At 33.7% G+C, this 14,537-nt stretch overlaps 1 protein-coding gene across 1 annotated transcript; it reads left to right on the plus strand.

Annotated features, from left to right (window-relative positions):
* The first annotated feature begins 7,972 nt into the window (after nt 1-7,972).
* On the plus strand, nt 7,973-11,270 carry LOC111912894 (tRNA-specific adenosine deaminase TAD1). The gene is made up of 11 exons (XM_023908630.3): nt 7,973-8,179; nt 8,377-8,497; nt 8,616-8,749; nt 9,246-9,380; nt 9,460-9,573; nt 9,795-9,961; nt 10,148-10,224; nt 10,304-10,423; nt 10,520-10,604; nt 10,683-10,808; nt 11,110-11,270. The coding sequence occupies exons 1-10, from the start codon at nt 8,029-8,031 to the stop codon at nt 10,794-10,796; spliced, it is 1,218 nt and encodes a 405-aa protein (XP_023764398.1). The 5' UTR covers nt 7,973-8,028; the 3' UTR covers nt 10,797-10,808; nt 11,110-11,270.
* Nucleotides 11,271-14,537: the final 3,267 nt, after the last annotated feature.

Consider the following 14,537-nt stretch of genomic DNA (forward strand, 5'->3'; position numbering starts at 1 on the left):
GACATACAATTGTACTAAGACTCACTTAGAGGATCAATTGAGATATGGTTCTTAATCATTAAGACCTATCATAATGCATAAAAGGTACTCTCCCTTCTTCTTAGAATGGAGAAACTTTTATCTTTCTGCCTACTTGATTCTTCTTATTCGTTCTGCTGTTGATTTAAACCTTTTCAATCAATTCAGAATTACACTTAATCTTATAAGTATAATCATATTTACTAAAGCTTTAGTAAATCATGACGAATATCTTTGTTACTCTTATGGTGAACTTGATCAACACACAACTTTGTGTGCTCGATCTCCTAGTCCTTCACTTGACACTTTGTCAATGAATTAGTCTAATTTCCAAATATGAAATCTCTCATTCATCGTGCAACCAAGTTGCATGATTCCAAGTTTCTGTCCAATTGAAACTTGGGCGATGAGAAACTCTCCCTATTTGGTAAATTCTCGACTTTCCATAAATAACATAATAAGAACCAAATCCATTATTGCTAATAATAGAAACATTCAAACATCAATTTTTCATATGCGCCATTGCAAGGATAAATAAATAATATAAAATCAAAATTTATTTTATTGCAGAAAAAATTTGTCCTTACAATGCAATTCATTGAAAAACTATGCTAATACAACAATCTAATTCTAATTCTAAGTAGTAGCTCAAGAATCTAATCTTCGAGAAATGCGATCGAAATCCATTCCTTCACGGTTAGATTCTGCTCACTTCTTCCCTTAAGCTTCCTTTCTTTTCTTCGATCCTACAAAACATCAATTGTAATCTTATCACATTATGTATTAAGAATCTAGAATAAAAGCTTAAAAGAGTTAGTTAATGGATTTTACCTATATTAGAGCCATACTTTTCGACTCTCCCATCTCTTAGATCTCTTAGGTAAATGGGGCAACTTCGTCTCCAATGCCCTTTCTCTTGGCAATAAAAACAAATTGACTCTTTTGGAACATGACATGGAACTACTTCAGACATTGCCTTTCTCTTATGATCAAACTTTTTGATCATAGCATGTCTTTCGTTGCCGTTGTCGATATCCATAAAGGTCTTGAAGGCAGATTCACCAATCAACTTTGCTTTTCTATTGCGCCAAACCATTGTTGATTCAGCAGCAATAAGCATATAGGTGAGATTTATAAGGATCACGTCGCGGTTCATCATATAGTACTCTCTTACGAACTCACTATATGAGTTAGGAAGTGACTGAAGAACCCAATCAACATCCATTTCCTCACTGACAACGGATCCCAACATTCTTAACCTATCAATGTGTGACTTCATCCCTAGGACGTGTGCACACACCGACTTTCCTTCTTTATGTTTACTTGCCAAAAGGGCTTGAGTGATCTTGAACTTTTCAAACCTTTGAACTTGTGGGTTAGGGAGAATAATTTGAGGAGGAGGAGGAGGAAGTGAAGCATGATCTCTTGTTCCTCGATCGAATCGTGGAATATCATCTTCATGTGGAAGGCTTGTTCCACGGGATTTGGGAAAACCATAGTTGTCGAACTCTGACATCTACAAAATGGGAGAAAAGGAATTCAAGTTAGTTGATAGATTGAGTCCTTAGTAAATCACCCAAATGAGATACTGAGGCAAGGACCCAACACAATATTCTACAACTCGGGAGAGGGATGCCGTAACCCTAATTGCATAATATTTGAAGGTAAGTGAATGACGATTCACTAATTTCCACCACGAAAAACGAAAAGAAATTTAGGTTTTAAATCTATGAAAACTCCTAGATCCTTTGAGATTCATTGAATCATTTCAATGGCATGTTTAAATCTCGATATGCCCCTCTAGTTTGTGACTGGGATGCCGAGGATCACAAAGCGGGTGTGAATAACCATGCAAACTACATGGTGCCCTCACATGTTACAGTCACCTATTCGTTGTGCCGGTAAACCACACACGCTCCACCGAACTATGACAAACATTGAGTCACCCTTTGCTACCTTTGCTTAGAACCATTTAGTGTGCCGGTAAACCACACACGCTCCACTAAGGTCTTCGCAAGGGCACAAAGTGTAATTTCATGGAATTGCATCAATTCACTTTTTCCTAAGTAACTAAGATTGGGAATTTGAAAAACATTTAGTTACTTTTATACTTCACTATACTTATAATGGAAGGTTTCGTCCTATCCTACCCGTTCGGCTAACGACCCTCCACTAGTCAAGAGTGCGGTGGGTAAGAGTGGATACTCATTCAATCGCCATTTTATAGGCAATTTCCTTAAACACCCCTTATAGACCAGCTTCGTGAATGAGGCCTACTAACGGTAAGACCGACTTTTACTCATACATATATATAATGTTAGACTTTTAATGTTATATAGTATAGGGTGTATTTTATACTTTCAAAATACTAGGTGGTCTAATTTAACAATTATACTTTTAATTCAATTAAATTGTAAACCTAAACTTTTATGGATTTATTAAACTTCTTTTAATTATACACCTTAATTAATTAATAAAACCATAAGGGTGTGATTTGAACTTTTTCAAAACTATACTAGAGTTTTAGAATTTAACATTCCTAATTAAACTTTTAATCAACTTTTAAATTCCAAAACTTGAGGGCAAGTTTTGAAACATTTCAACACATTAGGGTTTAGGATTTAAATATACATCAAAATTAAACCATTTAATCAAAATTTAAATTCCAAAACTTGAGGGCAAGTTTTGAAACCTTTTTCAAAACATTAGGGTTTTAACTATTTAAATTTCAAAACAACAAAACTTTTGGGTTCAAATTTAATATTTAAACTATAAAACCTAAGGGGAAAATATGAAACTTTTCATAACAACAAGGATCAAATAACAAATAATCTAAATTAACAATTAATCACATAATTATCCATATTTGATTTATTTAATGATTTCTTGCAAAACAATTTACCAATTAAGTCAAAATAATTAATTAATTATCACATAAGGAAACAATTATCTTATTAATTGATAAATATCTTCGATTAGATCAAGAATATAGTAAAACATATCATAAAATCGGATTAATATTGATCTAATATGATAAGGTAACTATCCATAATCAAAAACAGCAAGAAATCCCGGATATACCTCTGTCTGACGAGTTGACTCGTCGAGTCAAGCTTGTACTCGTCGAGTCTGCATGGACTCGGCGAGTCCAGCCTCCAGAAACCAAAAAATCGATTTTTTCATACATATCAAGCATCAATACAATAGAAACCAGTCTAGGCTCTGATACCACTGATGGGTTTTGGTCATAAGACATCCTATGTGCTCATACAAACCCTAATGCTTGGATCTAGGTTTCTCTATTGTACATGCAAGTTATCCAAGACTATAAACCCTAATTCTAGCATATGGAAATCGATATTAACATGTAATTAGGTTTAAGATATTACCTTGATTGTTATGTAGCAATAACAATCTCAATTCCTCCTTGAATTGACTTTGGAAGACTTAGAGTCACAAGTGTCACTCCTCTAATGGCTTACAAACACCAAGAGCAAATGGAGAAGGTATAAAGAGAGAGGAGAGGTATAAGAATTCGTCCCTAAGATGCCTTGGGAAGGTCTAGACGAAATCAAGAGCCAAAGGGGGTTTATATAGGTGTAAAGATAGGGTTTCAGTCCTTATCCTTATCTAGTTGCTTGCTTACCAAGCAACCCATAAGATAAGCCTTGAATCCTTATCATAGTCGAATTCTAAGGTCCTTATCACCTCAAATTCGTCCAACCTATCCTTAAGATAATCCTTACCTTATTTTGTAACTATCACATAATTACAATTCAGCCCCTCAAGTTTAATTAATTACATTTGATCACAAAATTAATTCTTAATTAATTATTGACCAATATTAATTAAACAAATATGATTTCTCCTTTAATATATTATTCTTATAACATATTAATAAATCATAATAACCTCTCTCTCTATTTATTTCTCCAATCAAGTTGCTTTGGTGAAGGCAACCCAAAAGGACCATGCACCATCGGGTCAAGTACATACCAAAATAGTTATGGACTTAGACACTAATCCAACATTTTCGTCGCGCGGGTACCCGCGCAACTTCCTAGTTTGGGCATTTTGGTCATTTGGCTTGCCATTAACTTAGGGGATCAGATCTAGAGGCTCATTCACGATTTTTCCACCATTGGAGACCTGCAAGTGACGATTTGGACAACAAAATACTCAATTTCTTTCATATTTTCAAGTCTTAGGTAGATTCTTGATGAAAATTAATTATTGTTCTTGTTACTTTGTTGCCATGAGTGGCTAATACTCTTATTTGGTTGACTTTGGCTGAAAACCAATGAATGTTTGTGGGTTTTGAAGGATTTATGTTGATTATTAATTTATTCCATGTTTATGATTCTAGTTTACAATTCTTATGCTTATTTGATGCTTTGATCATGAGCTTAGTATTTGATTGAGCAATGGTTGATTTGTTTCATTGATTTTGCATTGGATCATTGAATTTATCTAGAACAAAGGCTTTATGATGGTAGAAATCATCTCTAGCTTATGAATCATAGCTCCTTTATGGATGTGTAAGCATTTGACATCCTCTAGGAATTGGGGATTCCTTCATTCTTAAGGCTAATTGATTTCTTGGGATTAATTGCTTCAATTGACCCTTGATCTTAATTAAAAAGGTGTGTTGTGGGTTTCCCGAACCTCCATACTACCTATGAGGAATCTTGGCATATCATGCTTCATGATTGCTATAACCAACTTGGGATGAAGGATAAGCTTTGTATTAGATCCTAATGATAAACACACAAATGTTCATTGTGTTGAATTGCCTTAGTTAACCAATTATTCCCAACCTTTGAGCATCTCATCAACTTGCTTAATTGCAAGGTTTTTAGTTATTCAAGTATTTTAGTTTTCAAGTAATCAAACACCCCCTTTTAGTTTAATTGTAGTTAGTTAGTTTAATTTCACTAGTTCTATTGAATTGCATTGGTGATTGAATACAACCATTTCCCCGAGGACCGATACCCCTTTTTACCATTATATTACGTTTATTTAGCAATCAAAGGGTGTAATTTGGTTGGTGGTCTTTACATCCCACCAATGAATTATGTATTGAGCTAGTCTGGGCTGAAAGTCATTATGGACTCAGGGTTGATACAGACCCCGAGGTTGATTCGGACCAAACACAACTACTTGCTATTATTTTGGGTTGATACGGACCCAAGGGGTTGATACGGACATGATACAACCACATGATGTTCTATTATAGGTATGTGGTATGTGGTATTCTGGGAAGCTCGCTAAGCTTTATGCTTACAGTTTATGTTTATGGTTTCAGGTACTTCTAGTTCAAAAGGGAAGGGCCCAACGTGATGGCACAACATCCTCCCCATATGATTTCCACACTTGATATATTTGTACTATAATGTTTTGGAATATTGTAATGATTGATGTTTTTGGTACAATCAATGAATGAAATTAATAGTATTTAAATAAAAAAATTTAGTACTGTTTTTGGGTCGTTACATGTGGGCCGGGAGGGCAATCCAGTCTTATGTTATGGGCTCGGGAGCAAGCCAATCATGAGCTATGGGCCAAGACTTATGTTGTGGGCTCGGGAGTAAGCCAATCATGAGCAGTAGGCGGGGAAGGAAATCTTGTCTTATGGTGTGGGCTCGGGAGCAAGCTAGTCATGGGTTATGGGTCGGGAGGGGGTAATCTAGTCTTATGTTATGGGCTCAGGGGAAATCTAGTCTTTTGTTGTGGGCCAAGTGTACATGCATTGCATATGTATTATTGTGTGGAATATTTTGGGGGAACTCACTAAGCTTTGACTTACAGTTGTTGATTTCAATATTTTTAGGTACATCAAATAACTGGAGCAAGGCAAATGCATAATCGTACACATCCTCCTGATGATTTATGTTTGGGAGATTATTCAATACTCTAATTTCTATGGATTTTTGATTTAAGAACAATAGTTGATCATCTTATGGTTTTATGAAAATGCTTTATCAAAATGAATTTTTTTTTGTCATGGTTTTTAGGATGTTAGAAAAAATGGATGTATGAAGGACTTATCAAAGTCGTTTATGTATAAGGCTCTAATATAAATTTCCTCAAATTTTGACTCCTCTTATGATATGACAATATCGATCAAGTTTAGTCATGCCCTACCTAAGGACGCAAATGTGTAAGCTTTGAAAGACATCGTGAAAGCAATAAACATTATCTATTTATGAAAACGTAGACGCTCCTTGTTAAATAGTTTTATTATACGTCAATAAACTTATCATGATGATTCTTACTCCAAATATTTTTTTTTTTTTTTTTTTTTTTTTTTTTGTTGTTGTTGTTGTTGTTCTTTTCTCCTTTTGATTGCCATTGTCATCTTAGACCTATTTAACATCTTCATCACCTTTTTTTATATATGGGTATACTCATGTACCTAACATATATAGAACCCACATAATACATAAGCTTAGATATACTTTTATTAACTATATATCGTAATTAGCTTGTGTCTTATTTTATACTTGAAAACGTAAATATCCTCATATTTTTCTTCCTATTTGAAATGACGACACGTGTATTAAAATATAATTAATATTATTCAAACTAGGTGTAAAACACGTATATTACACAGGTTGATTAAATAAAAGATTAAATACTAAAAACATTAAGTATTTTTTTAAAATAAAATTTAAAATAAGGAATGAAGAAACTATTAATTACATTCAATACTTTACATATATAAATATATAAGTATTATGTGGCTTTTTAATTTAAAATTAAAAAAACCTACAAATTGATATGTAGATATTATTTATTCTAAAAATATAATAAAATGAAAAGTGTCAAAAATCATGAAAGATTGACACGTATTAAAAAAACCTTTATTTATTAAGGAGGATATGACTCTTGTCACAATTTTATATGGATAAAAATATAAATAGGAAGAAAATACAGAATATTCTCAGTAAACAATTGTGATGCCTAATAAGGTATTTAAACAATTTTACCCCGGAGCTAGAGACTTAGACCTGACAATGGGACGGGTTTGGAGCGAATCGACTTTGATCCAAACCCTTTTAACAAATTTCAAAATCTGATCCAAACACGCTCCATAACCAGCAGGGTTTTGAATAATCAAACCCATACCTTATCCACCGAATCAACATATATCCAAACCCGCCCCGTAACCCGTAGGTTTTTTGAATAATAAAACACATTTTACTTAAATCATAAAATCACATTTATTAAATAAAACTAAGTTTCGATTTAGAAAGGACATTATGTACTCGAGGATTTTCTATTGGAATTAAAATCATTATTTTAGTTACTTCTGATTGGTTTTTGACTGTCGATTGCATTGATAGAGAATAGAAATTACAAACTTTCTTCCGGTTGATAAATAATCTTATTGATTTATAAATGAAATTAGTGATTACATGATGAAATATAAATGAAATGAAATCATGAATCTTGGGAGAAGAGTAGAAGACTGGTAGTCTAGAAGTTGAGTCTTTGACTCCTATGTAAAAACAATTTAGTCTTTGGCCTTTTCATTTTGGATTTCTGATTGGAATTTAATGTAAAATTTAGGCAATATAAAATAGAAATTTATATTTCTAAAGTTTATATGGGGCGGGTTATAAACGGAGCGGATCGATGCTGATCCATACCGACCCTTTTAATAAAAGGGTTAGCGGGTATGGGTCGTTAACGGGTAAACGGATAAAACTATGCTCCAAACCTATATAATTGTTAAGGGTTTGGATCGGATCAGGATCAAAACCCGCTCCATTGTCAGGCCTAGCTAGAGTCATGTACTACACTTTAGATTTCTTTAACAAAGTCCATGTGCATGACCTAACCTGAAAGAAAAGATTTTATTAATGGACTAGATATGAAAAACTATTTTTTGAAGGGCAAAACATGAAGAGGTTTGTAATTCACTCTCGATATATAAGATTCTTCGAACTCTATCAACAATTATCCACTCCATTGCCCTTCATTTCCCTCCATCTCCCCGGAGCGCCAATGAGTTCACCCTCGCCGGAGAAGAAACAATGGGGAGAGAAGGTTTCGCAGACGGTTTTCTCAGCATACAACCGTCTCCCTAAGAAAGGAAAACCTCAGGGTCGTGAAGTCACCGTCTTGGCCGCATTCCTCACTTCTTCCCCCTCCCAAGGTCTTACTTCTACTCCTCAGTTCTCTTGGAAACTCAAAATTCATCTACACATCATTTAATTTTACTTTTACGATGTTTATTTTATCAATTACATCGCATTACGAGTGAGATAAGTGGATAATTCACTTGAAATACGAAGTTTTGGGGCATTGCCGTATCGCCTTTGTGGTTGAATTGATGCATTTTGAAATTTGCAGAATTGAAAGTGGTTGCATTGGGGACAGGAACTAAGTGCATTGGGCGTTCGCGTCTTAGTGTTCATGGTGACGTTTTGAATGATTCTCATGCTGAGATTGTAGCTAGAAGAGCTTTACTTAGGTCTGTCAATTTGTTTGTATTTTCACATCTCTATTCTGTGTTTTCAGTTGCATAAAGTTGTGAACACTAATTAGACAAATGACAATGGATTTCCCCCTATAAATGGCTTGTTTTTCAGGTACTTCTATTCTGAGATTCAAAAGAGTAGCATGCAGTTGCCAGACTCCATTTTTGAGTCAGGTGGTTTTGGCAGTGGTAAATACAAGATGAGATCCGGTTGGCAATTGCATTTATACATATCACAGTTGCCTTGTAAGTTCAAGACTCTGCCTTTTCACAATTCAGGAAACATGCTAGAAACAACAATGTAGTTTCTAGTTTTTCCCTATTATAGTAGTCTATTTTTTTTCTCATTACAACATTATACTTACAGATTGTTTTTTATTAGAGCATTACGCTTTGAAAAAAGTTACCCATTATAGCAATGCATAACCTGCTGATTTGAATTGTGATGACATGTCATCACTCATCAGGATAGTACACGTGTACATCCTATGTAGACAAAGATGTTGCATTAAGAGCCTATTAACTCATGCCATGTCATCGACTCATCGTAATTCAAATTAATAGTTTACCCATTTGCTAGAATTGGTAATGTTTGAAAGTGAAATGCTGTAAAAAGAGAAAAAGAAAGCACAATGTTATCATAATAAGGAAAAGTTAGAAAACTACATTGCTATTTCTTCCATTTTGCCCTTTGAAAACGAAATCACTGTTTCAATCATTCTCATATGTGTTCAACTTGTAGGTGGAGATGCCTCCCTCAATTCACAGCTTTTCCCTTGCTTGAATAGTTCGATAAAAGAAGGGTGTTCAATATCCTCAACAACCAAACTGAATGATCTTATGGAGGAATTCTTGGAGTCATCCATGAAGAACAATGGTAAGTAATTCTATATTTGTTATCTGTTTATGTTTTGAAGTCATTTAATGTTATGAATTATGGAATTCTTGTCTTTTAGGTGACTGTTCTCATGTGATTGGCACTGTTCAGAGGAAACCTGGGCGTGGTGATGCAACTTTGTCAGTGAGCTGTTCTGATAAAATTTCCCGTTGGAATGTTGTTGGTGTCCAAGGTTGAACCTTTTACTCTTTACTATACCTGAATGTTAATGTAAGGGTAAAATGGTCATTTAGTCTCATTTTCAGACGGTTTATTCAGTGAGTCTAAAAAAGAAACAGACAGACGTTATGTTTACAACACTTAATCCAGAGAGACATCATTACTGATTACCCATACAGGACTTAATGAGAAAAAGGAAAGAAACAGTTTACATTCTGTTACCTATTATTGCAGGGGCTTTACTTTCTCACTTTCTACAGCCAGTTTACATATCATCAATAACTGTGGGGCAATCTCGTAATTGTTCTGATAAGGAAGTAGAAGAGCAGTTGACAAGGGCCTTGAGTGATAGAGTATTACCATTATCAAAGAAACTAACAAGTCCATTTAAAGTGAATAAGGTTGTAAGGTGCTTTGATAACCCTTTGATTTCTTCATTAATAGTTAATAATTTCTCTCTCTCTCTAATACTATATATATATATATATATATATATATATATATATATATATATATATATATATATATATATATATATATATATATATATATATATATATTCATGTTCCTTTTTTGTTACATGGCAGCCGTTGTTTTCGGTAGCTTCGGTACCCCTTGAGGTGTTTCGCCATGCTGAAACTGCTGCATCCACTTTAACATGCGGGTAAGATTTTGCTTGCTTTTTTAACCGAGGGTAAAAAAGTGTCATTTTAGTTAAACTTACGTGAAGAGTGACTTTACAGATATTCAATAAGCTGGAATAAGTCGGGCCTTCACGAAGTCATTCTTGGAACCACTGGTCGGAAGCAGGGGACATCTGGAAAAGGTGCCATGCACCCCTCTTCAGAATCAACTTTATGCAAGTAAGCTAACACAAGTTTAATCAAGGGTAAAACTGTCATTTCCATTCATTTGTCTAACTTTTTAAAAAAAAAATAATAATAAAATAAAATTCCCAGGAAGAGAATGTTGGAGTCATTCTTGTCACTGAGTCGAAGTTTACCCAATTCTTCATTGAGTGAAACTTCTTACCGGAGACTAAAGGTAAATACAGAACATGACATGACAAATAGCCCTAGTCGATAATTTGTAGCTCATTTTTATTTATTTATTTATTGGCAGGAGAGGGCCAATGAATATAATTCAGCCTTGAAAGTATTTAAAGAAAGCCCACAGTTTAGCAATTGGCTTGTGAAGCCATTACAGTTTGAGCCTCCCGTTCTTATGGGACAATAAGTTGAACTTCAGGTATTTTTATTTTCTTTTTCCGAATAAGATAATCAATTACTTTTACATTTACCACCACTAATTATTTAAACCCTAAAAAATCCAAAAAAATCAAAAGTACTTTTGCTAAACTCTACAAATGTTGATTTTAAAAATCAACTCACATGTCATTTAAAATTCAACTTATGGGTGTTTTTTTTTTCTTCCATTGGAATGGAGTGAATTTAATATATTTACTTTATGGATTACTTAGACTTGTATTATATAGACATGTTGAAATGGTCATAACTTTGACCATGGAATTCCACATCTTGTATTGTAGGGGGCTGGGCTGCCATTGTTTTCCAAGGCATTTTCTTTGCCATTTCGTATTTTAGTTTTATTCTTTTTGAAATTTCATTTTGCATGTAATTTAAAGCTGTTGTAATATCTACTTTGTCAAAAGAATACCTTGCAATTTATTTTAGATGCTAAATTGGTTTATCATGAACTTTTATAGTTTATGAGGTGAATCAGCTAAGCTAGCCGTGCCAATGGGCCTTGTTGGGTTGTGTTTATGTTGCCCAATCCGTTAAAAAAAATGAGTTGAAGGTGACTTAATTTTTTTATCCCAACCCAGCTTGTTAAATATTTTGAACTCGTGTTAGTTCATTTTAAAAACTAAATGAAAAATTGCACCTATTTAAATATTTTACAAACCTAAATAATTGTTCAAAGTTAAGAAAAAAAAAACTACAAATACAAATGAATTATTTAAGTAACATTGGATATGTCTAACTTTTAAGCGACTCAATTTACTTTAAGTAACTTCACTTGCACATTCGGATTAAGTTTACGAGGGAAGAATGGAAATATGATTAGTCAACTGAGTTTTAAAAGTACAAGGGCAAAGTTTGAGAATAAGGGTTTTATATTTATTTATTAAATTTAAAATACTTAAATGTTAATATTAAACTAATTACAAAATAAGAATAAATATTATAATTAAACGGGTAGTCAGTTTAAAACCAGGTTAAAATTTTTAATCCTAACCCAACTAATTTAAATTAAATAGGTTAAGCAAATGTTAAAAATCTAACACAATCCTTTAATTTTTAGTTGTTTCGGGTTAGGTTGAGAGATTAGGTCATTTTTATGGGTTAATACCTAATGGACCAGGATCGTTTGAGCACCCTCGGTCAATAATATGATAACGACTTGTTATTTATGTATTAAAAGTTAAATATTTGGATTCATCGATAATAGCTTTTGGATGCAGTAGGTTTCTACAAGGAATATAACGGGAGTAATATCGTATTTTGTTATTTATAACAAGAGAACAAATACATATAACCAACTTCAGCCCCTATAAAAATAGACTTTCCAATAGGAATTCGGATTTTTTTTTTCAATCCTATATCACTTGATTTATTTGTATCGGGGATTTTGTAAAAAAAAAGTGTAAACCAGAAAGAAAATTTGTTTTTTACAAAAGGTTTATTCTCTAGTGCAATCAAATTTAATTTGATTTAAGAAAATGATAATAGAAGGTATTAATTGAATAATTGTAGAGCTGATTTTGATTGGTGTAGAAAAGACGTTGGAAAAAGAAGTCATGTAGACTAAAGATTCAAGAGCACAAAATGAATGAGGTTTTTGACTTTTACCCCCATTTTGTTTCTTTTTCATAATAAAAAACAATAAAATCAAATTTGTATATGTTATATTATCATTAGTCTAAAGAAGACTGGCCTTCGACTTATGTATGGACATGTGTACTAAACAAAATATTTATTTAATATTAAAAATACAACAAATATTAATTTTTTTAGTTTATTCCCAATTTCAAATATTTGGGTTTGCCACTGCTTAAAGCTAATGACATGCCAACACATATTGTAAATTGTATTATTGTATGATTTGTGTAGATTGGTTTTGGCAACTTGTACTTAAAAATCATTATTTTATTATTTAATATGTATTTAATTCATTTAAGCTTTTTTCACTGGTAGTTAAGTTTTATTTTAAATTAGTAGCTTAAATTTAAATAATTATATGTTTTATTGTATTATACTTCAAATAAGATGACACAAATATAAATATGATTAAATTACATGTAACATCCAAATCATCGAGGTATGGATTTTAAAAGTAAATTGTGAATTTTGGTTGAGCACGACTTGATGGAGATATCACCATGGCGTGACAGGGCTCGTATAAGACGTACAACTTAAGTGTGTGCCACAGCGTGGTAATATATTGCCCACGACGTGACAACCATTTTATGCAAAACCCTAATTTTAGGAATTATGTCCATATTTAAGGGATGTGATAGCTAAAGTTTTCACACCCTAGCCTTCATCACCTCCCTTTCACTCTCATAGAAGCCCTATCCTCCATTGTTGAAGATCTTGAGCTTTGGTGTTTTGAAGGAGAAGAAAGCACATTTGGTGTATAAATCTAGCTTGTAAGCCTCATCATCATCTTCTATCTTATATTTTGGACCTTTGTAAGTGTTCAAGATCCAAGCTTTATTGTTCTATGTCTCTAGATCTAGATTTTTGTCCATTTTCTTTAAAGATGAGTTATTTGGAATGGTGAGATTCCATAAATTTAGCAACTTTATGGATCCTTGATGTCCCTTAGTGAACATAATGTTTAGATCTGAAGTTTGTTGGTGTTTTGAGCTTCATGCAAGAGATTTTGGTGTTATTCTCCATTTTTGACCTAGCGTGAGCTCTAAACTTGCATTGGACATGCATGACTGAAAAACATCGATCTTTAGGTTGTAATGGATGTTAGAAAGCCTTCTGGAAGGAATGAATGGACGACTTAATGGAGTGAGAGTTGAATCCATTAAGCCAAGAAAGTCCAGTTCCCACGATGTGGCAGCCTGCTCGCCATGATGTGGCAATTGGGGTTTCACGACTATTTTGGACGGACCCTGCCACAACGTGGTAACATGATTTTCACGGCGTGTCAATGGATTTGTTTGCGACTGAGATTTTGATCGGGGCTAAGTTCATTAGCCATGACGTGGTAATGGATCGACCACGATGTTGAAGCCTGCTGAAGTCAATGTTGACCGATGACTTTTTTGACCTTGTTGACTTTTGGTCAAATTGCTAGTTCTAGAGTGTAGACTAAGGTGTGACCTTGTGTGATAGGTGTGATGTAGCACTTGTTTCATGATGTTGAGCTGGGATTTGTTTAACTTTGTGAGAGAGGTGTGTCTTCTCACTATACTATGTAGGATGCTAGTTGTGTAACACCGTAAATTTCAAAACAATTTTTCATTTAAAAATTATCGTTAATTCTTAAAAACACTTTTCTCAAAATTCCAGTCATAATCGAATTACAAAAACATAACTCCATTTTCACTTGCTTAATAAACCAGGATCCTCAAAACATGACTCTTTCTCTGGTGTGTACAATCGAGCCCGTGCCGTCCCGTGATCCTGAGAGAAACCTGAAACACATAACACAAAACACTATAAGCACGAAGCTTAGTGAGTTCCCCAAAATACCACACATAACACATATTAGCCACTCGAGACTATAACTATGTGGGTCTGTGGACCCTACTCTATGAACCCTCTGGTTCTAACTCTGTGAACCTTCCGGTTCTAACTTTGGGAACCTTCCGGTTCTAACTCTGTAAACATGCACATCATAAATCACATAGAAATAATGCAGTACAACACATCACATACATAGCATACAAATACTCTGTCACATAACTCTGGTTACCTACTCAAGGTAAAGTATAGT

The sequence above is a fragment of the Lactuca sativa genome, chromosome 7, assembly GCF_002870075.4.
Source record: "Lactuca sativa cultivar Salinas chromosome 7, Lsat_Salinas_v11, whole genome shotgun sequence".
NCBI lineage: Eukaryota > Viridiplantae > Streptophyta > Magnoliopsida > Asterales > Asteraceae > Lactuca > Lactuca sativa.